General features: G+C 36.5%; 1 protein-coding gene across 2 annotated transcripts in view; it reads right to left on the reverse strand.

The window, feature by feature from the left end:
• The window catches only part of RAE1 (Transducin/WD40 repeat-like superfamily protein), a 37,913-nt gene extending 14,149 nt beyond the window's left edge, over nucleotides 1-23,764 (reverse strand). The window contains exons 1-8 of one of the 2 annotated variants that reach the window (XM_077393976.1): nucleotides 23,620-23,764; nucleotides 23,235-23,303; nucleotides 19,652-19,738; nucleotides 19,475-19,543; nucleotides 19,154-19,347; nucleotides 15,438-15,579; nucleotides 14,054-14,134; nucleotides 2,822-2,950 (exon numbers count right to left, since the gene is read on the reverse strand). In XM_077393976.1, the coding sequence (XP_077250091.1) occupies nucleotides 2,822-2,950; nucleotides 14,054-14,134; nucleotides 15,438-15,579; nucleotides 19,154-19,347; nucleotides 19,475-19,543; nucleotides 19,652-19,738; nucleotides 23,235-23,294 (762 nt within the window). In that variant the 5' untranslated portion in view covers nucleotides 23,295-23,303; nucleotides 23,620-23,764. Of the gene's footprint in view, nucleotides 1-2,821; nucleotides 2,951-14,053; nucleotides 14,135-15,437; nucleotides 15,580-19,153; nucleotides 19,348-19,474; nucleotides 19,544-19,651; nucleotides 19,739-23,234; nucleotides 23,304-23,470; nucleotides 23,565-23,619 lie in introns of those variants that run through there. The other variant, XM_077393975.1, reaches the window with a different exon arrangement.
• Nucleotides 23,765-24,365: the final 601 nt, after the last annotated feature.

Genomic DNA, 24,365 nt, shown 5'->3' on the forward strand with positions numbered 1-24,365 from the left:
ACCATTGGATAAATTCATTTCAAATGTACATTTGGGTATCATAAACCAATTAGATTGTCTAATGTAAGGGGGTCATCACGGCTTATCAAAGTAAGTCCTTGAAAGAATCCATCATGACTACTACACTTAAATACAGTAATGGGTTCGACTACTACACTTACAGACAATAATGGGTCTTCACAATTTATAGGTCTTTTGGGCCTTCCCTCATTGGTCCTATATCAATAGTCCATCAGAGTAACACCTTCAAAGAACTCATGGGTTTTACCAACACATCCACTAATGGGATTGTTAAATTTGAGTGCCTATTGGGCATAGCCCACCCATGATGACTTCTACAGATGAACCATCAATGTTCTCCATCAAAGTTGACACACGCATTATGATTTTGGCCTTCCAAGCACACATTATGATTTTGGCCCTTATATCAACTAATTGGATGTTCAATCTACAGTAATCATTGGTCACTAGGTATCGATGATAGCTTCTTTGGATGAACCACTAGTGTCATCAAATTTAGAGGATTTGGAATTAGTAGAACATTTCATTTTAAATATGTACGACCAGCTATATTCTATTAAGTGTTTATTTACAAGGTGAAAATTTCACCCATGGGATTGTCCAATACGAGGTTCATAATGGTTCGCCGGATTAAATTGTTCAAATAACGCATCATGGCATCCGCCCTAATGTTCACTATTGGGATTTCAGTATGTTGGGAAAATTAGACTTCCTTATTTTGAATGTGGACCATTGGATAAATTATATTTAAAAGTACATTTGGGTATCATACACAATTAGATTGTCTAATGTGGGGGGTCATCACGGCTTATCAAAGTAAGTACTTGAAAGAATCCAGCATGACTACTACTTACATACAATAATGGGTCTACACAATTTATAGTCTTTTGGGCATGGCCTGCCCATTATGGCTTTTCTAGATGTATCATGCATTAAATGCTAGGACTGAGAATAACTTGGCCAAGGTAGAACCGAGACGACTTGGAGAGTCAATGATTGTCGCAGGCGGTCAATTTTTAACCCAGGCAAGTCAAAGATTTTTTTTTTTATGGACTCAGTATGGCAAAACTTGAACTTGGACAGAAATCGGCTAAGGTAATATGAGTCGACTCGGGTAAGTAAATGGTTGACTTGGGAAAATTTTAAATAGCGGCATTTTTTTCATGGTAAGATGATGTCGAGATGAGGTGACTTTTTTTCATTTGTAATGTGGATGATTGTTTACATTCTTTTTAGTTGTACATTTTCAGGACATCTACTAATGCAATGTTCTAAGTAGGGGTCATGTTGGCTCATCAGAGTATGTCCCTCTAGGTCCCCACATTACATCTACCGCTACATTCCATCATGGGATTCTTTGATGCGCGACCCTTTGGGTCATGGTTCATTAATAATAGCTTATTTGGATGAAACAGCTATCGTCAGTCTAATTCAAAGGATGTTGAAAAGGCGAGACTTTATCATATTGCATGTCGATAATTGTCTCATTTTTTGGACTCCTAACGATGGGAATGTCATAGGGTTATGATGCTTCATCAAAATCTTCCAAAAACATCACACTTTGAAATCAAGTAGATGGACTTTCCAATCTATAGGCCTTTGGGGCATGGCCCACCAATGATTGCCTCAGTGGATGAACCATTAGTGTCCTTCATTTAAGAGGATGTTCAGATCCAAGATGGCTTCCAACTTTGAGCATTAAGTTACAGAAATTTGCATCATTTGAATCTTAACAAAATAAATTTTTGATATATTGGACACGCACACTCAATTATCAATATCTGTTAAAGGGAATGTCAATTCTCATGTTATATGCCATAACTGTTGGTAGTTGTGTAAGCTTGTAAAAGGATGATGCATATGCAAATCACTATCAAATGTACAACCAAAATGCTTAACGTTGTAAGAAATGGGAAAACTACCATGTACATATTGGCCTTTATAATATCAGCAGATCAACTGAATAAACCAAGATGAGCTTTGGCAAGAATCAAAGAAGAACATAAATTTGCCCTAATGGAAATGAACTGAGTGTAGATAGTAAATCATGAAAAGTGAAAACTGCTAAACATTTTAACCATTTTTTAAAGGAGTTTGTCTCGAGGCAATAGGCAAGGCGACATTAAAATGCCTTGTTGCAATTAAAAGGCTTATAGCACTTGAGGCATAAGCCTCGATTTGAAGGTGTACAACTTGTCTCAAAGGCGATAGCCTTGATTTTATATGAATCAAAAACTCTTGATTTTGTGCCATTGGTAACATAAGGGCAATTATAAGTTGTATGACTAGGTGACTCCATTTTATGTGGTCTTGACAATTTACTTACGAATCTTGATATTTTTGTTTCTTCGAGTGGTAAAATCATGATTTCTACACTTATTGCTATATGTTAATAGAAATTTTATATTTCTTATTTACCGTTCAAAAAAAATTATATTTCTTATTTCTTTGCTCGTTGCTCTTTTATTTAGTTGAAGATAATGAGAGAATGATAACTTTTTTGTAGGTAAGCTCGCATTAAACCTCAGACCTCAAGGTTGAACAAAAAAGCCTTATACAATTGAGCTAGAGGCTCAACCCCTTGATAAGTAATTGTTTATAGTTCAATAGTTCACCTCTCTACCACAATCGAAACAATAAGCAATATAGAAGGAAATAGCTGTTTAACAACAAAAGTAGAAACAATATATTTTCCATTGCAAGAAATGAAAAGTAATGTTAATTTGTAATCAACAAGAGAAGACAAAATAAAGAAAAACATCATCACTTTGAACGGAATACAGCAAACCAAAGATCATACAGGATGGAAGTTTAATGAGTTGACAGAGTATATCTCATTCCCTTCCCTGTGGCATTTGAAAGTGAAGTTTTTACTTTGTTGGGCATCATCCAAATGATGTACACCAACCCTTCCCTCTATTGAACCAACCTATAAAAAAACAAAGACAGCAGTTTCAAAATCACAATAGATGAACCATCATATAGAGCAAAAACAACAAAAAATATTGTTGCAGATATAAAACAAAAAAATATGGAACCAGCAACCAAAAGCAAAAGAACAAGCACAAATTATGAGCATTAGGTATTGCCAATTCTAAGGGTGAAAAACAGGATTTTGAAAATCTAAAGAGATGACATAAGGAGCAATTTATGTGAAAAACTCAAGGTTAACTCATGCCACACACATTCCACAAGAAGGCTCACAGAGTTCTATGTCAGTTGTGCTCACAGAGTTCTATGAGATAGATGAAGATATATTAGAATAGAGGCATAGACAAAGTTTAAAGGGGATATCTGCCTATTTCAGCAGCTAAAGCTGCGAGACAGGGTACAAGTTGTGCAAATCAGCACGGAGGCATCGCTAGGTGCTTCAAATGACTTGGATTTGGGCATATATATCATCAACTTGTCCAAACAGAAAATTTGTATATCTAGCTAAGGAAGATGACTAAGACGTTGATTATCCACTCTATGACAGTGAGCCACATAGGGCAGTAGATGAGGAGGTCACGCGCATTAATCGTGACAAAGCATTAACCATCTAAAGGATTATGATTTCTCAGAAAGATTGGCTGCACATGAACAACTTCGACACCAAATACACAGAGGAAAGTGTACAACCTATTTATTGATGGGGACTTATTGATGGGGGCAGTCGTGAGAACACCGTGTCCCAGATCATGGTTGACAAGCTCCAACTCAAGATAGAGAAGTACCCTAGTACAAGATTGCATGGTTCAATAAAAGCAATGAGGTAATAATTTCTAAGTGCTATCTAGTTTCATTTTTCATTAGTAAATCCTATGAGGTGTAGTGCAATCTAATCCCCATGGAGACCTTCTTTTTTTTCTTTTAGGGCATCCATGGAAGTACAATCATACAATTTTCCACAATCGATGCGAAAACACTCGCACATTCAATGGGGAAAAAAAGGAGGATCACCTCCTATGAGGGCTATCCAATACTTACTAGACCTCATTTCAAGGTCAAGCTTGCCAAACAAACAGGCATATAGAATGAGTCCTAAGGAACATGAAGAGCTTCAAAGGAAACTAGATCAATTATTGTAGTAGGGAATGATCAAGGAGAGTATGAGCCTATTTGCAGTCCCAGTCCTTCTGACACCAAAGAAGAGGGAATCATGGGTACTAACAAGATTACTATCAAGTATCAATTTTCCACGAGGAGGGTTGATGATATAATTAACATGGTGAAGAGAGCTCAAGTGTCCTCGAAGATCGACCTTCGCAATGGCCGACTCCGTGTCAAAATTCAGCCAAGGGACAAGTGGAAGACCAAATTTAAAGCACGAGAGGGACTATATGAGTGGCTAGCAATGTCGTTCAGGCAATCAAATGTCCCTAACACTTCCATGGGACTGATGAACCAGATTTGCAAGCCCATCATTGAGAAGTTACTGGTTTTGTCTACAACTCCCCCCCCCCCCCCCCCCCCCCAACACGCGCGCGCGCGCGCACGCACACACCAAAAAAAAAAAAACATGATGGTCTCAGAGGTGGTACATTTCAGCAAACCACAAAGGCTTCAGTTTTAGCTTCAGTAGACTTCAACAAAGCATCCATGGTAGATTGTGATGCCTTTCATGCGGGAATTGAAGCGCTATTGAGCTGCATGGGTCATCCTATAGAATTCTTCATTGAAAAGCTAAAAAATGTCATAGGTCGATAATCTACATAGTAGATTGTTGAGTTCTATGCCACTATTCAAGTTCATTATCCTTGAAGGCATTGTTTGATTTAACAGGAGTTCATTTTATTTTCAAACCATAAGGCCCTGAAGCACAATCTTCATTGATGTGCTTGAGGCAAAAGAGTCGTGTTGTTGAGCTCTATCTCCCAACGGTATCAGTTTTGACATGATACCAGAACTATATGCACAGGATGCGGATTTTTCTACGATTTGAGCGCAATGTTAGTATGGAGCCGTTCATGCCTATTGCGTGCAGGATGGGCATCTTTTCAAAGGAACTAGGTTATGCATTTTGACTGATTCTTCGAGAGCATAGTCACAAATATTTGTCTAGAAAATTTCTCCAGAATACCATTCAAGAAAAAAAATCTCGGGAACGATGTATCATGGAATATTTTTAAAAAATTCTTATTTCGAGGGATATATCCAGGAAAATTGGAAAAATAAAATATTTAATATATATATATATATATATATATATATTCTAGGAAGCACGGGTACTCTCTCAGGGCTCCCGTACCCTTACCCGACACGTATTGGGTGCGGCTACGTCCTGGGTACGTACCCATATTTAGGAATAAAATAAAGCCCAATTTTGGTTGTTGAGTGCGTGTCGAGTGCGCACCCACGCATACCTGACACATCCTGCTTCTCTCAGCTGGTGTAAATCCTTCCTGCTGCTTCTCTCTCCTCTCCTGTACTTAGTATTTACATGTAAACCATTTAAGAAAATGTCCATTTACTTAAGATTTACATGTAAATAACGGAATACCCCCCATTTGGATTTATTAAAAATAGTTTCAAGACCCAAATCTAAAAAGGGAAAAAAAGTCAACCCTCTTGTTCTAGTACAAAATTCGAAGAAAAAGGGTCGGGTCAAAATTTTAACTTTTGTAACTTCCAAACGGTGGGGTATTTTTCAAATTTAAAAAATTCATAAAATCTATCATGTCCAAACATTATTAAATCCCAAAAGTCTGGTATAAAAAATCTCATAATTTGGTCTCTAAAAATTATTCATCTTGTCAGGCACTGGTCAACACACTGGCGACAGACTTTTTTTCTAATGAATGATGTATTGATGCCTCATGTTATGAAATATGGAACTTAATCACTTATGAAATGAAGAGTAATATTAGAATTTTCCATTTTGGTGATGTTATTGTTATTTGATTGCCGTCCAATTTTTTTTTTTAATTTTTATAAATATATAATAAAATATTAAAATATATTATTATATTTGAAGTACCCGAACGTACCCGCACCAGGTTCTTTTGGAAAATCACGTACCCACGCACCCGTGTCGTGTCGTACCCGCACCCCGTACCCGTACCACCCATGCTTCATAGCATATATTAAATTTAGGGCAGTGATAAATCGACCCCCTAATATCTTAAATCGACCCCCTAATTTCTCTCTCTCTCTCTCTCTCTCTCTCTCTCTCTCTCTCTACACCACCCTATATGGGGGGTAGATTTAAGATATATGGGGGTCAATTTATCACTCCCCTAAATTTAAGATACAAATTAGGACAACAAATAATATCATGAATTTATCATGATATTCGGTGAAATTTTCGCAATAAAAAATAAAAGGAAAAATTCTCAAAAAAATGTGATTTTTATCTTAAAATCTCAAAAAAGGGTGAAGTTGGCTAATTTCTCAAAAAGGGGTGAAACGCATCCCAATGATTGTTTTAGGACGAAAATGCCCTTATGTTGTCCCAACGCATTTCACCTAACATTTTGACCTTTTCCCACCTCTCTCTCTCCACAACAAAAACAATTGAGGGGGCCCCCAAATTCTCCTCGTTGGTGAGTTGGTGCCCAAATCCAACCCACTATAACAGTGTACCGTCCAGACCATAGGATGATCCAAGCAGTCCATTTGATAGGCCACATCGTAAATAGGTTGTGTCCCAAAAAACCATTTCCATATGATGATCCTAGCCCTCAGATATAAAGAGAAATTGCTTATTATGGAAACCTCTATACATTGGAGGGTTGTGATCATCCTATGCAAATGATTTTTGGGGCACAAGCCATTAATGTTATGGCCCATCAAATGGACGGCTCGGATCATCCCTGGACGGTACACTTCATTTTAAAAATATGGGTGGGGCCTAAATTGGGTTAATGTTACTGTACAAACCACACAATAGGATGATCCAAACCATGGACAGCTTGGATCATCCTATGTTGTGGACGCTACGCTTCAATTTGAAAAATATAGGTGGGGCCTACGATTGGGCCTTAATGTTACTGTACGACCAACTCTATAGGATTATCCAAACCATGGACGGCTTGGATCATCCTATATTGTGGACGGGCCTTAATGTTACTATACGGCCAACTCCATAGGATGATCCAAACCATTCATTTGATGGGCCACAATGTAAATAGGTTGTGCCCCAAAATCATTTCCATAGGATGATCACAACCTTACAAACTATAGAGGTTGCATAAGATGTAGTTTCTATTTAGATCGAAGGGCTAGGATCAGCCTATCGAAATGATATTTTGGGACGCAACATATTTACGTTTATGGCCCATCTAATGGACGGTTTGGATCATCCTATGGTGTGGTATGGGTGGGGCCTACATTGTTCAAAGATGGGCCCACCATTCCACCAACAGTTTCTTTTGGCCACACCATCTTTGAACAACGTAGGCCCCACCCATACCACACCATAGGATGATCCAAATCGTCCATTAGATAAGCCACAATGCAAATAGGTTGTGCCTAAAAAATCATTTCCACAGGGTTATCTAATGAAATACAATGCAAATAGTATTGTACGGGTCACACCTGTGACACAGGGTTATCTAATGAAATACAATGCAAATAGTATTGTACGGGTCACACCTGAAGGTCGACCTTTTTACATTCTTCGTAAACAGGTGCGAATTTGCCATAATAGGTCGACCTGCAGGCAAGGTTTTAAATCTCGGTTTCGGTTTCGATTTCGGTACGAAATTTCGGACGAAATCTTGTAAAAATTTCACCGAAATTTCGGTTCCGAAATGTTTCACCGAAAATTCCGAAATTATTTCACTGAAATTTCCGAAATTATTTCACCAAAATTTCGGTACTTCACCGAAACGTTTCACCGAAATTTCCGAAATTTTACCGAAACAAAACGTTTCGGCTGAAATTTCTGAAACGTTTCGGCGAAGTTTGGTACTTTTCCGACTCACTGTGAATTTTGTTTATATTTCGGCCGAAATTTAAAACCATGCCTGCAGGTCGACCTTTATAGCATATGTCAAACATGTGGGAATTTGCCTTGATAGGTCGACCTACAGGTCGACCTTTTCACCATTTGACCAAACAGGTAGGAAGACCAATTACAGGTCGACCTTTCCACCATTCCGCCAGACAGGTGTAAAACATGTGAAAAGGTATAATTAGTGGTTCCTAGGTAAAATTAGTGGTTCCTAGGTAAAATTAATGGTTCCTAGGTCTAATTAGTGGTTCCGAGTGTTTAAAATCCAATAATACAGTCATTCTCACTTTTTATAGTGGTTTTGACTGCATAACTATTTCAATCTCACAATTTAAAGTCTCGGAACGGAACTAGTATTAGGCCATCTAAACTATGAACCACTATGAGATCTAACTGTTCAGACAACTATTTAACCCATTGTTCATACATTCATTACAACTTTGACATCCATTGAAGCAATATTAGATTGTGTGAAGCAATATTTCTACCTTGGAACCACTATTTATACCTTCGAACAACTATTTATACCTTGGAACCACTAAATACTGGTAAATAGTGGTTCCTAGGTAAAATTAGTGGTTCCAAGGTATAATTTCCTAGGTTAAATTATTGGTTCCTAGGTATAATTAGTGGTTCCTAGGTCTATTTAGTGGTTCCGAGTGTTTAAAATCCAATAAATACAGTCATTCTCACTATTTATAGTAGTTTTGACTGCATAACTATTTCAATCTCACAATTTAAACTCTCGGAACGGAACAAGCATTAGGCCATCTAAACTATGAACCACGATAAGATCTGACTATTTAGACAACTATTTAACCAATTGTTCATACATTCATTACAACTTTGACATCTACTGAAGTAATATTAGATCGTGTGAACCACTATTTATACCTTGGAACCACTAAATACTGGTAAATAGTGGTTCCTAGGTAAAATTAGTGGTTCCTAGGTATAATTAGTGGTTCCGAGTGTTTAAAATCCAATAAATACAGTCATTCTCACTATTTATAGTAGTTTTGACTGCATAGCTATTTCAATCTCACAATTTAAACTCTCGGAACGGAACAAGTATTAGGCCATCTAAACTATGAACCATGATAAGATCTGACTGTTTAGACAACTATTTAACCAATTGTTCATACATTCATTACAACTTTGACATCCACTGAAGTAATATTAGATTGTGTGAACCACTATTTATACCTTGGAACCACTAAATACTGGTAAATAGTGGTTCCTAGGTAAAATTAGTGGTTCCTAGGTATAATTAGTGGTTCCTAGGTCTAATTAGTGGTTCCGAGTGTTTAAAATCCAATAAATACAGTCATTCTCACTATTTATAGTGGCTGTACTTGTATAGACATGAGTTTCATCCTGGTTTACTCTAAATAGAAACATAGAGGGCAATAGAGAGATTATAACAATACACCATAGCATTGGAAAGAGGATGATGACAATAACAAATGCCTAACACAACCATAACAAATCCCTAACAAGTAAACAAGATGACAATACACCATAGCAGTGTAAGGAACATGTTAAATGTATGCACAATGGACCTACTTGAGAAGCTTAGGTTTGATAGCCAAAGAAAAGATCCAATAAAATCTACATTTTAGGAGAGGGGAGTTTCACCTCTCTGCAATGGATTTTCATTTGGGATTTTTACAACAGCCAATGGAGTTTTATTTTGACGTGGGAAGAAGGTAAAAAAGTCAAATTGGTAGGTGAAATGCATTGGGATTTGTTGCTCATTTTCTTGGAGGGAAAGGCAACATAAGGGCATTTTAGTCCTAAAACACTCCTTGGGATGCGTTTCACCCCTTTTTGAGAAATTAGCCAACTTCACCCTTTTTTGAGATTTTAAGATAAAAATCACAATTTTTTGAGAATTTTTCCAAAATAAAATATGAAAATATTTCAATGATTTTTCAATGTCTCGAGACAACTTTATAATTTGGTTGTTATCAAAAAATCGCAAAATATCGTGATATTATAAATAATATTAGGGATATTTGTGACTAGGGAGCATCATGTTCGAAATACATAGAGGGGGGCTAACTGAGATGATTGACATGGTTGAAGAGGAGTATTACTGGCTCAAGATGTGCGGGCACATCATCTGACTTGCGGAATGATGTCATATATGCCTAGTAGCCAAGGGTCAAAGCCAGAATATTGGGTTGTACACTCCATTGCCAGACCTACAGGCTCCATTGGAGCACATTCATGGTTTTAATTTCCTCGAAATTTCCCCAAAATGACTGAAATGTGTCGGTTTCCATCCCCACCGAAACAAAATCTCAATGACTTCCTTCCACGTCATTATTTCTGACCAAAATTCTTGAAAGTCAGCCGAAATTCTCGAAATTCAACCAAAATGGTTGGAACGACAAAGAATGAAAAGGGGTTATGATTTACATCGTATAAAAATATTTATAGCGTATTAACATATAGATGGTGTCCTTGGAGAGGAGACTGGTCATTGAACTTTCTTATACTTCGTTACATTGTACTTCTTTATTAACTTAATTGTTCCAGATATGTGCGACAACGCATGTCACTATGTATTCAATGTGATTAAGCCACTATGGATGGCTTTGTTGCTTACGTGATGGTTTCTAAGTATTTGTGCTTATTCTAGCATTTTCCAAAGTTTCATCTTAAAATTTCATTATTTGCATATGTTTCTGTCATTTTACAAGATTTCCACTGTAATTTCCACTGAAACTGAAATGTTTTTGTTTCCGTGCCGACCGAAACCGAAACCGAAATTTAAAACCTTAAGCATGTTGGCATGGACTTTGTCGTAGGAAGTCCACTGCCTCAATAAGGTAATGAACCTATCTTTCATATTTGTAATCGGTTCTCTTAGATGGCTCATTATCTAACATGTAAAAAGATAATAGAAGGCTTACATGTCGCCAAATCTACACTTCAAGGAGGTGACGAAGTTAAATGGGGTGCCCAAGATAATCACGTCAGTTAGGGCCAAAGTTTCTCAATCACTTTTTGAGAACACTAAGGAGAGAGATGAACGTACAGTTATAGTATAGCAGTCCATATCACCTCCAGACAATGGACAAACCAAAGTGGTGAACCGTAACCTCGGAAATCTTTTGAGAAACATTGTTGGTAGTCGAAAGAAATTGTGAGATCTAACACTACCTAAAGTAGAGTTCTCATATAACTCTTCAAGCATTAGGTCTACGAGGAAGAGTCCACTTGAGGTTGTCTATGGGCGGAATTCGAAGAGTCTTCTTGACATGGTGTCATTTTCGGTTGTGGGAGAAATCATTCATGATGCATCAAAGATGGTGATGGGGATCAAGGAGATACATGAGATGCACAAGAAGCTATAGCTGAGCAATTTGAAGTATAAGTCAAGCCGAAAAGCACAAAAGACGTCAAGAGTTTAACGAAGGAGATCTCGTCACGCTTTAATTGCACAAATAATGGTTTCTTGTGGATACTTACAACAAGCTCAATAGCAAAAGTGATGGGCCATTCACCGTATTGAAGAAGACTACGAGCAACACTTCTGTGATTCACTTGTCATGAACATGGAGACTTTCAACATCTTCAATGATTCAAATTTGTACAAGTACCGAGGCAAGGAAGTTATTGTCAGAGAGCAACTAACTCGAGTACGGGTTCTCCAACTGAAAAAGAATGATGCATGGCCCGCCAAGGATTCGCATGTGTAGAGAGTCTAGGGACCATGAGCCACCAAAGGGCCAACGGTTACGTAGCCTTAGGGAGACTTCTTTTATTTAAGTTTAGTTTGTCTTTCTCTTATTTAAAGGTTATTCTAGTTGGGCATAAATGGGTATTGGTTTAGGGTAAAGTAGGCAGCCTAAGTGAGGGGTAATTGGCTTTTGGATTCTATTTTTGATTTGGAGAGAGAGAGAGAGAGTCTCCACCAAAATGTGGTTTGGAGTGCCATTTGGCTGGATTTTGGCTATTTTCCTTCAAGAAAGTGATATTCCTATTCTCTCTTCTATTGATTAGGTTTTATTGATTGTTTTTCTTGTGAATTTCTTCTAGCTTAATCTCTTATTTACTGCCCTAGATCAGTTCTTTGGGTGGCTTTGAAGACTGTTCCACGCCCTAATCGCCTTGTGATAAACTATTTAAACATGCAATTGTTTGTATTTGTTCCGAAAAGTCATCTTAGACTGATTTAGTGTGTAAAACCCTTTAAAGAAACCATTCAAAAAAAGGAGCTATTCAAAAGAAAAAAAAACTTTTTAAAGGACTAGATGAATTTGCCTTTACTTCATGAATTTGGTTTAAGCAAAAAAAAAAGGCACAATAAAATTCCTGATAATACATCAGGCACCTTTTCAATAACCTTACAAACACCTCAAGATTTTCCTCCTTGCTTAGATGAATTTGCCTGGGGTTGAACCTTTGACAGAGATCTTAGGCAATAATAGAAGTATCAAGCATCAAACTTCAAACTTGGTAATATATTTAGTATAAAATGTGGTGGTGAATAAAATGAGGTAACTGTATCCAGATTTACATGCATAAAGTTCCAAAAAAGTTCTAAAAACTGTTATAAATATCTTATTTTCTAAACTGTTGCAAACACGTTAGGCCCCACCTCTAAGGTTTCAAATTTTGATTTTAGTTGGAAATTTGGGTGGAAATCCTTTAAAACCGCGGACACGTATGGAAACATATGCAAATGATATCATTTTAAGATGAAACTTCAGAAAATACTAGAATAAGCACAAATAAATACTTAAAAACCATTACAAAATCAAGACAACCATCCACAATGGTTTAATAACATCGAACACTTAGTGGCATGTGTTGTCATGTGTAGGAACGTGGGCCGTGGCGCAACCAACTATCCCAAAACCAATTGTTGACGGGAAAGGCGCAACCATTATCTTTATTGAGTAGTACCATCATGGTATTGGGGGGCACAAAGGCCTAGGACCAAGCGGCCAACCTCTGATCTGGATCCTAGCGCCCAAGGCCTTTGGGGGCATTGCTGGCACAGGCCTAGATCATGCAGCCAACCTCCAATCTAGGCCTAGCACCCAAGCCAACAATGGGCAACCAATAACCCTGGGGAGACTCGAACCCGTGACTTGCTCTGATACCACTTGTAGGATCGTGGCGCTACCAAGTATCCCAAAACCAATTGGTGATGGGAAAGGGGCAACCATTATCTTTATTGCGTAGCACCATCGTGGTTTTGGGAGGCACACAGGCTTAGGACCATGCGGCCAACCTCCAATTTGGATCCTAGCGCCCAAGCACTCTAGCGAATTGCTGGCACATAGGCCTAGACCACGCAGCCAACCTCCGATATGGGTCTAACGCCCAAGCCAACATCATGCATGTATGATAATTCAGTACATGCCATATTTCAGATGAAATTAATATAAATATTTATATATAATACATACACCACATTTCACATGCAATTATAAATATAATTATATAAAACAAACTGATGTATTATACTACTAATGCACTTACGATTTTGGTTTCGGGATGCATTTCGATTGGGATGGAAACATAAACATTTTCGTTGTTTTGTGTTCGTTTCTATCAAAATTTAAAACCATGCCCACCTCAAGGTATCATAAGACTACACAATTTGGTTTTTTGTAATACAGGTCGACTCATATGATGGTTGGATGAATGGATTTCGGTCAAAACTCAAACTAACAATGCGAATTAAGAAACAAATTTCTCCCCTTAAATATTTGTAACTTTTATAGCTAATTTTCACATTAATGCCTCATGGAAATCACAAATCACAAGAAATAGCAGTACATATGCTTACTTTAAAATTGGAATATAAGCATAGTTTAAGAAAATTATGTTTCATAACAATTTAATAAAAAAGTTCACACGGATGGGCATCTACCTCAAACTAACAAACACTAAACTTAGGTTGTAGAAAAGTGAAACAGGACAAATTCTCATAACTATTGCAGCACAAATTACTATTGCAGCTAGATAACAAAAAATGAGAACAAACTATAAAGCCTTGAGCTTCAAATTCTCATAACTTGGTCAGATGATTATAGGAAGTGGAAAAAAGTAAAAGAAATACAAAAAATTTACCAAAAAGCCTTGTTGATCAGGAAATGCAGCAACGCATCTTGTCTGATACTTGAGAGGTGAACTAATTCTCTTAAACTCAGTCTGTAATTAATGGAAAAAAAAATTAGAATAAAGAGGATATGCATATGGTAAATGTATTACAGTGGAAGATATGCATAATGTTCATTGTATAAGGTAACCAATAAATTCTACAACATTATGAAGTAACTAAGATTGCAGTGTAAGTAGAGCATACACATGAAATATAAGATATAAAAATGATTTGAGAACGCCCAGGGAGGACAGCATGGCCAGGGCTGCCACTTCATGCACATATTAGGGCCAAGCCGTGCAGGAGGTATGGCCCACAAGCAGCCATGCAGGGAATGGCAGTCCTGCCCCTGATGTTCTCCTCCTTTGTCTTGAAAGGATTCCTCCAGAAGATATGACACAAGTCAGTGGAATAAAACTACAACTGGAAATCAAGGTTTCATGTTTCTATTTCAGTATGTGTTGCGGTCGTTAAGGAAATAGAAACATGTCCGTTTCGGATGGAAATTTTGGTGAAAATCCTGTAAATTCGTGGAAACATATGCAAATGATGGACATTTAACATGAAACTTTACTAATTGCTTAGAATAAGCACAAACACACTAAAATTCGATCACAGAAGCAAAACACACCAAATGGTTCAACAACATCGAACATTTAGTGACATATGTTGTCACGCATATCTGATAATTCTACGGATACCACATTTTAAATATAATTCAAATAAATATTTATACATAATATATACCCCACATTTCACATGCAAATTCATCTGAATATAGGCCACTGGTATCTACACCATATTTTGATAATGGGGCGAACTCACCTTGTTTTACATATTTAAAACAGATGTTAAAGGCTATCACAATGCGGTTGTGCAAGTACTGGTAGCTGAAATATAATTGCACAATACATTTTGGTAAAGTATAACACTTATACAATTAAAGTTTTGGTTTCAGTATGGAAACAAAAACATTTAGGTCATTTCAAGTTGGTTTAGGTTGAAATCTAAAAGCCAAAACCTAAAATATTACGCCCATAAAAATACATTATACTATAGTTTGAATATACTCAAACATGAACTTGAAAAAAATCTATGATAGCATAGATCAATAATACTTTGTCATGGTACTGTTACAAGTAATTTATGGATGACATCTTATCCCTCTCATGTGAAATTACATCTCAAGCATTCATATTACCTAACCCTGATATGTTATTTATGCATCTTCACTCAGTCTGATAATTATATGAATAGGTCTAAGTTATATTTTTGTTGGTCACCTAAAACATATGTCAAAGCAACACTTGGTGAATGACAATAATGCGTCATTTGAGGAGTTATATCAAATACCTGAGGGTTTTGCAAGTTAAAAACTATCAAATTACGATCTGCAGTGCCAACAACCATCAGAGGATGTCGAACTGTTAATGAATAGCAGCGGTCTGGGAGTTGTTGGGTATGCACTGGGTTTGGCTGCCTAGTATCCCAATACCTGAATGGATTAGCAAAGAACATTAGTTACATCCATCCACAGTCAACTAAATCAAAGCTCCAAGAACAGATGTGATGCAAAGAAAGCAGAGTTCACGAACAAGCTCATTAAATTCAGCAAAATTGGCAAATCAATATGACTTATGACAGTTTTTAGTGATTGTTATTTAACTTTTTTGGATAAATTTACGCAGGATATGGTGGGTCTCGAGGAAAGAAAACATGAATAACATTTTCAAGTCAGAAATTGGAATCTTTCTAATTTGAAAAGTTTTTAAATTGAGAATATGATATGTTTGGGTTGGGATAAGTAACTTGTAATACGGGACGAGTCATTTGCTTGAGTTTAGTAAGCAAAGCATCTAATTTAGAAGTTTATAGTTTTAGAAATTTTTTACCTAGGTTTCCTTGGACAGCATATGTAATAAGACAATTTATTTTCGGTTTGATGAATAGTTACAAGACATCCATTTTTGGGTTTTAGGTTTTACCCCAAGTGGATCGTATTCTGATCAAATATGTTGTCTTTTTGTCTCTCGCTAACATTGTCTGTGAAGAAATATTGGATTGTTTGTGTGATTGTTCAATTTCCTCGCAAGTTTTTCATTTATGTTGTACTTGCGAGAATTGTGATGTTGTAAAAGCTGAAGTTCATGGGATTCAGGCGGTGTTAGGCTGTTCCCTATTATGGTGCTTCAAAGTTATAGATTGAAGGTGACTCCCACAATACTATTTGATGGATAAGAAAGGAGTCAGTTCCCCCTTGAAGATTTAGATCTTTGTTTAGAGAGATCTTTGACAAGTTGAGGAAGGTGGATTGCGCATTCTTCCATGTTAATAGAGAAGATAATACCACAGTTGGTCGCCTTACTATGGTTTCTGACTCCTACCCTGGTGGCATAGTTTGTCTATTTTGCAATGTAGTGTTTTTGGTGGTTCTGGTTTAGGCCTTGTGTTTTGTTTTTGTCCGGATTGCGTCACTGCTCTCTTGTTTTTGTAAGGGCTCTTACCTTCATTTTTTCCCCTTTGTAATTCTTAGACAATCAACATAAAAATCTTTCTGTGATTACTCAACAGCCAAGCAACCAGAAAACAAACCCCTCCCTTGACCATCAACCACGAATGAATTGCTTATTTATAGTGCGTTCTATTCATTTTTGTTAGGTTTATATTATTTTTATTAGCAAGAGATTTGGAGACACACACACACACACACACAAGAACAATTGCCAAACAATTTACTTCATATACTCTAATATACACAAATCACAATTCAACTCTTCTAAAAGCAATGTATATATGGCTGTTCCATAAGCTCTCCTACTACTGGCACTTTCTGAGAATTGCCTTTCCGTTTTATTGGGAAGATAAAAGTCAATATTTTATTTTGAAAAAGAGAAAAGGTATATATATAGCATCGAGATAACCCCGTTACAATACCTAAAATATCACTACACAAACTACAAGGAATACAGTTCAGATTTGACAGATCTGATGTGCAAAACAGGTTGACATGAGGTTAATTATATGATTAGAATGCAATTAGGAACAATCAGAAAGTTCAGTTCTAAACCAATCGTGGGAATGGAAAATGAAGCCAAACAACCTAGCTCACTGAAAGGTTGGAAAAGTGCGGAGTTTGAAAGACTAGAAGATGATTAGAAGAATAATAGAGAAAGAATATGTTCTATGATTGGAAAACACAATGCTAAAAAGAACTTACAGAAAATAAATACCTGCAACCAGGTTAGAATAAAAGATAAATGTCCTAGAATCACACCAGCAAAACCTAGGCACCGCACCAAGGACAAATGCATGGGAGCTTGGATGAGAAGGCTTCACACCAATCTTTGCAAGATATGTGCAGAAAGTCTTCCATTCATTCATAAAAACTGTTTTTCTATAGCCCTAGGCCTTACAGATATACACTCTCGTCCAATGATTTGCAAGTAGGCTCCTAACTAAATGACTTCTAACTCAATCTAATAACAGTCTTGATAAAAATAAACAGCCAACAACATCCTAGTGACAGTTTTAATATTAATAAAACAGATAACACTTATAAATGTACCCAAAAAAAAACCCTTATAAACGTATAACCGATAAAATAAACAGATAAATTCCTAATGAAAATAAATACTGCAACTAAGCTGATGCGGGCCCTATGTGGACTGGGCTCTTTTTTCTTTCCTGGCAAACAATTCATGGACTACTGACTGTAATCAAACAATTTGGGGCCTGTATTGTACAAACAGTCCACTGCCCTTCTTATTTTTTATACTCTTCAAAACCTAGTGAATTGTCCTGTGGGCCCCACTTCATCATGAATTTTAAAAGAGCTTGAGCCTGTTGGATTCTTCTGTGACTTTGGCTGAACATGTTAAACCCTACCACGGCCAAAGTCTCTCCCTCCGAGTTTTTGAAATCAGTGATTAAGGCATGGTATATGGAAGGGTCTTAGCACAAGGGGCATAGTAGTAATTTTCTATCTTGGATTTATAATAATGTCACTCAACTATACAAAGTTAATGAATGAATGTTCTCTTGTATATACACACTCTATGCTAAAGTCCGAGTTGGAGTTTTGCCCTACCAAGTCAATTAAAATTCCTGTGACTTGCCCAAGTTGACGCCCTTTTACTATGGCCGAGTTCTTGTCCATTTCTGAATTTTGAAACATTACATAAACTATATTTCTTCATGCATTGCAACTGTTTCATTTTGTTCTAGTTAAGAAAATTCAGTATTTTTTATGTTGAGACCCAACAAGCAAACTGACTTCTCAACAACTATATTTCACTCAAAGAGTTAGCTAACGCCCCATTTAACCTCCATATTCTCCATTTCTTTTGCCTCTTTCCTTCCTAGGCTCCTCCTCAAGCCACCTGTTACACAAATATTGTACTTCTGAATATCACCATTTTCCCTTTTGCTTTTGACCTTCCCCGGTTCCCCCTAATGACACATGTATTATACTTCTCAACATCACCTTTCAAACAAATAATTTCAAATGCACCCTCACTTTCATCTATTTTTTAAAATGATATCTAGTGGTTTTTTTCCATACCACTTCTATCATGTTAGAGCTACGAGAGTAAGAAAATAAAGAACAAACAGCTACTACTATTAAATTTTAGATTCCAAGACAATAAAGACAATGGGGATGGCCAATCAGAAGAGGAAATAATAAGCATTTATTATAAATGGTATTACCAGGAATATCAATCATTAATCCAAACTAACCACCCAAAACGAATCAACCAAACAAAAAGATATGATGAAACCCGGGGAACAGATTCACAGAATAACAGCATACAACTTCAATAAAATAAGGGAAATGTTATCAGCATTCAGCACAACCATTTTTTTATATTTGCACAAGCACACCTTATCTTCTATTATTTAAAGAACCGTCAAAGGTCATTACCGTTCCCAAAAAAACTCTGACAAGCCGGTTAAAAAAAGAAACGATATGCTGCATTTGTGCAATTATAAAAACATGGCTGTGCTGATAACATTTGCTTAAAATAAAACCAAATTAGGAGTGTCTTAAAGAGAAAGAAATTAATGAGTGCCTCAAAGTCTTATCCCAGCTCCCTGTGGCAAGGAGATTCATTTCCGGAATCCAAGCAATTTCTTTGACAGGAGCGTCATGCATGGCCACTGTCATGGCTTGACCACCAGACATCAAGGGCCACATCTTAACTTGTTTATCGCACCCTCCTGAAAATACAGTTGCCCCATCGTCCTTCCAAGTTGAGCATAAAACCTTAGAAAACATCCAAATTGATCAATAAGTTATCCATTTAGTGCCAACAAAATAAATAGGTGGGTCCAGAAGTTCAATCAATCATGAAATTTTAATTGTCATTCAGAAGTGTGAACCTCTACCATACCGGCTGGTCGTGTAAGATTGATGCCTTTGGTACACTGCTTCCATTCGAGAGTATCTCCCAACATCTGACCTAAAATTTATTAACAAATAGCAAGGGATGTTTTGACTTTCCAAGATTTACAAAAGCCGAAGAGATAACTGTTGTAGCAAAATGGAAATATTAAGATGGCCAACAGACCTGGTTATCCCAAGAAGTGGCCACAAGGTAGTTTCCCTTGGGACTGAAACAAATGCTAGAAACAGAGTCGGTAGGAGGCTGGACCACCTGTGCGAGGAAAAAGTACATGAACAAGCAGTCAGCAGTTTTGAAAGACCCTTTAACAGGAACTACATATTTTTTTCTATGATACTAAGATATTTCTAGAACCCAAACTGCATATTTTTTTCTATAATTAACTTGTTTCAAGCGTATGCGTATGCCTCTCTATTCGAATTAAATATCATGTTTTTTTTTGCTTGTTAGCATCTTAAATTTGCAATTATAACTTGGAGTATGTTTTTCCTTTTTTTTAAAAAATGAGAACTTTGAGTGTCTGCCTTAGAAATGTTGTTTTAAATTTAGGGAGATGATAAATTCGCAACCCTTGTAGGATAATCTGCACCCCTTTAACATGAATTGGCGTCAAAAAGGAGTGTGTGTGGCAGACTGTAATGCTTTTTGACGTCAATTCACGTTAAAGTGTGAATTATCCTACAGGGGGTGCGAATTTATCATCACCCTAATCTAAGTTAAATCTAGATAAGGTTTATCATAGTTCAAGAGGCCCAAATGTGCAGTGTCCAACACGACATATGCCTTGATAGCTCACGATACTTCATGGAAAATTATGTTAGTCGAATAATTGTCTTGTTTCAAACGTATGCCTCTCTACTTGAATTAACTATCATATTTCTTTACTTGTTAGTGTCTGATAATTGTAATTTCTTTGCTTGTTAGTATTTTATATTTGCAATTATAACTTTTGAGTTTTAAAATTTATTCTTAATTCATCGTCTAAACTAAATCTGATTAAGGATTACATATTTAGATGCCGTGTCTCATCTCATGGCATGGGATACGTTATTGTTATTCATGCCCTACATTTTGGAAAATGCAGTCATATCTCTGTTTTTATGTCCGTATTTGTATCTGTATTTGGGTATCATAGATTTTTTTTTCCACATGATGAGCCATGACAGAGACGTCATAGTGATGAAACAAAAGAAAATTAAAAGTTCATAGCAATAAACAGAAGAAAGAGTGGCTTAAAAACATGAGCCTTTAAAAGTAAAATCTGCAATAAGACATAATGGAAACACGAGGATTCTAGACAAGCCCTGCAATTATGACAAAATATAGGCATGACCATTTTAGCATCAAATGTATTATGCTAAGAGAGAGTGTATAATGAAAATTCATCTTCTTGTGACAAAAAATATCTGTAAACTATCTGCATTACTATTTCCTTTGAAAAAAGTATATTTAGTACAAGATGGTGCAGGTCAAAGGTAATTTTGCAGTGTTTAACATAAAAGATTTAATAACACCTTCTCCAACAACTTAAGCTGTTGGAGACTTGGAGTAACTGGTTGTTTCACATGGTATCAGAGCCAAATGTCCTTAGTTCCTTGATAGTAAAAATCCACATTCACTGGCCAAACCCAAAAGAGGGGCCACATGTGCCACGTGTAAGCCAACCTAAAAAAGAGGGGCCACACATGAGGGGGAGTGTTGAAGTATAGAAGATTTAATAACACCTTCTCCAACAACTTAAGCTTTTGGAGTAACTGGTTGTTTCACATGCAGGTACAATGTCAATCAAGTGCAGACTTGAATGAGTTCTTGGTGTATCTAAGAGCATAGTGTCAAAGTGAGAAGTTATTAAAAAGGCGGAAGTGGAAACTGGAAATGGGAAGCATGGGTATAAAAAAAAGGAAAATGCAGGAAGCGGGAAGCATTAATTAAGCAATGAAGAAAGTATGGAGAAAATGTGTGAAAAGCAACATTAGAAGTGAATATAAAAAAGGTAAAAAGCCTTGCTAGAAGCAACGAGGAGCGTATAGAAAGAAATAGGACAATAGTAGGTTATGGCAAAAGGGTTAATGCGTGTTAGGATTAATGGGTGTTAGGACTTCACGGATGATTAGAATTACAAGTTTTAGGGATTTATAGATTGACGAACTTGATATTTATTCATTTAGATTTAATATTAAGTTTTGAAAAAAGATACACGTGGATCTTATTTGAACCCCGGATGAGTGTTTTAACTTTTAAGTTCTAAATATGGTCCTCTAAGCACTCTTTTGGCACTACCAAAAGGAAAAACATTCTTTCAGGCTCCGTTTCTTTCGGAGTAAAAGTGGACGTAAAATTTGTTTTATGTTCATTTTTACAACACAAAACAAATTTTACGTCCAGTTTTACGTCAAAAGAAACGAAGCCTTATGGAAAAAAACACTTAACGTGGAAATGTTCTTTTAAGAGGAAATGTGCTGAAAGCACGCTTCCGCAAAATTTGGGAAGCGAGAAGAATTTAACTTCTGAATTGAGCTTCTGACTCAACTCAGGTGATTCCGGTAACTAGGGCTAAGAGAGCCATTCTAGATGATCAATGGAGCAATGCATATGAGGTTTTCAATGTTTAGATGTGGGGCAATATTTTATCTTCTTTGATCATCTTATAATGCATTGCAGTTTTCCGGATGAGATATAGAGTTCTATTTTCTCCTTGTTCTTGGTGTATCTGAGAGCCATTCTATTTTCTCTATGTTAGTGCTACCCTCATTAACCTGTGGGCTTTTGGTCCATATCCATCGAGAAGTAAGGTGTAGAATCTTGCTTTGATGGTTTTAACAAACATAGACATCACATATTACAAGATAACATGGAAAGTCATGCATGAAAAGAAAAAATGACTTATCAAAGAATGGAAGAGCACCAAATAAGCAAAAGAATTGTACTTCCAAAAGACCCCTTTAGCTTCCCTATAGAACACACTAGCTTAAAATCAATTTCTCGTCATCCTATAAAGCTTAACACAAATATCCTTAACATTAGAAAAACTATGAAATAAAAGAAATATTCAAAATTCAAAGGGAATATTGAGCGGCATGAATCCCATGAGCAAGAGCTATGGAATATTAACTTCCAACAACACAGTTTCTTTCAAGAATATGATATTGAAAGAACCAGATATGAACCAAAAGTATATCTAAGAGGTAACAAACAAGACCAGCCTGTTCCTTTGTTGGCTTTCTACTTCTTAAGAACTGAAAATCAGCTCAAACAATCATGCATATATAACCCTTCTGTACTGTGATTAAATCATGTGTAATTATGTTAATTCAATAAAGGCCATGTTCGGAATTCAAGAAATTTTTGGGAAAGTCTGGAAGGAAAAAATATTTCTAAAATTTCCTACTTCTAGTACACCCGAAAAAAGATAAAATAACCAATCAAATTCAATTATGACGATATCCCGCTAAATTAACCATAATCATATCCATAATTTCCCTCTAAGGCCCTTTTTATTTCAGATTATGACAACCGATTTTAAGCTAAAAACCTATTATTAGACTCAAAATTACATTTAAATTCGAGCCCAATAATAGGTTTAGGGCTGACAATCAGTCGTCATAATCTCATACAAACAGGGCCTGAATCATGGAAAAGAAAAAAAAATCCCAATAAAATATTTTCCATCAGAAATATTTTTCTTGCAATCCAAACAAGGCCCAAAAGCAAAAATTACAGAAAAAAATCTGAGTAAAAAAAAAAATACCTCGAATGACTTGTTTGGATTGGGATTTGTACCCGAAGAGATCCCAGGTATATTAGACATTTCGACTGTCTGAAATCATTCAAATCAAACACATGTGATGACAAATCATTCAAGAACGTTAAAATGTAATGTGAAATGGGTTCTTTCTCTGCCCTAATTTATTTCAATCGTTCAAAGCAGTTTAAAGAGAGAAGAAAAAAATTTGCAAGAAATTGAGATCGAGAGAAGAAAATTACAAATCGACCACGTTGCATTTCTTTGAAGAGGTTCCGAGAATCTTTTTTTTTCTTCAAAGAAGTTTGAGTATGAAATCTTTAAAATGTAAGAGTACTGAATATATAAGAGTGGTCGATTTATAAAGAGTAGAGAGAGAGAGTTAACATACCTCACAGAGAGGACACAAACGAGAGAGGGGGGGGCGAGGCTTTGCTTCAGAACGAAAGAGAGGGAAAATTGCGAAAGTACGGAAACGAGGGTTTTAGATGATATTTATAGAAAAGAGGCGAAGGTTGTTTCGTCCCCACCTCCTGCAGGATTATGAGCCCTCCTCTTAGCTTTAAAGTGTGCCACAATGGGTGCGAATTATTCTCTAGGGGTGCGAATTTATCATTCAGCTATTTATAGAAAAGAGGCGTTTTCTTCCCTCTTTTTGGGAAATCATAAATTCGCACCCCATGTACGATAATTCAAACCTCCGGCATGCTAAAAAGCGTTAAAAGTCTGCCACATGTACTCGTATAAGTGGTGCTAATTAACCTACAGGGGGTGTGAATTTGTCATTCCCCCTCTTTTTTCTCCCAAAAATCACATGTCAATAATTTGTTTCAAAAATGAGATTTTTAAATAAACTTACCTCCTTTCCTTCATCATCTCCTCCCTCTTTATTCACAAAAATAGAAATTTCAAGTTTCCTCTCTAATTAATTAATCACATTAATTAATGGGAAATGATATTACCATTGCAATGTTATAATAGCATGCGTAAAGTATGTTGTGGTTTAGTATTTAAAAAGAGAGAAGCAAGATGGAGAGAGGAGAGAGAGTCTAGAGAGAGAAAGTGCTAATTTTTTTATTTTTTATTTTTTTGTGGGGGTGGCTGGGGAAAAGAGCGGGGGGTAATTAGTCTTTGCTA

The sequence above is a fragment of the Tasmannia lanceolata genome, unplaced genomic scaffold (assembly GCF_043159265.1).
Source record: "Tasmannia lanceolata isolate RefF3 unplaced genomic scaffold, GAP_Taslan_0.1 ptg000013l, whole genome shotgun sequence".
Classification (NCBI taxonomy): domain Eukaryota; kingdom Viridiplantae; phylum Streptophyta; class Magnoliopsida; order Canellales; family Winteraceae; genus Tasmannia; species Tasmannia lanceolata.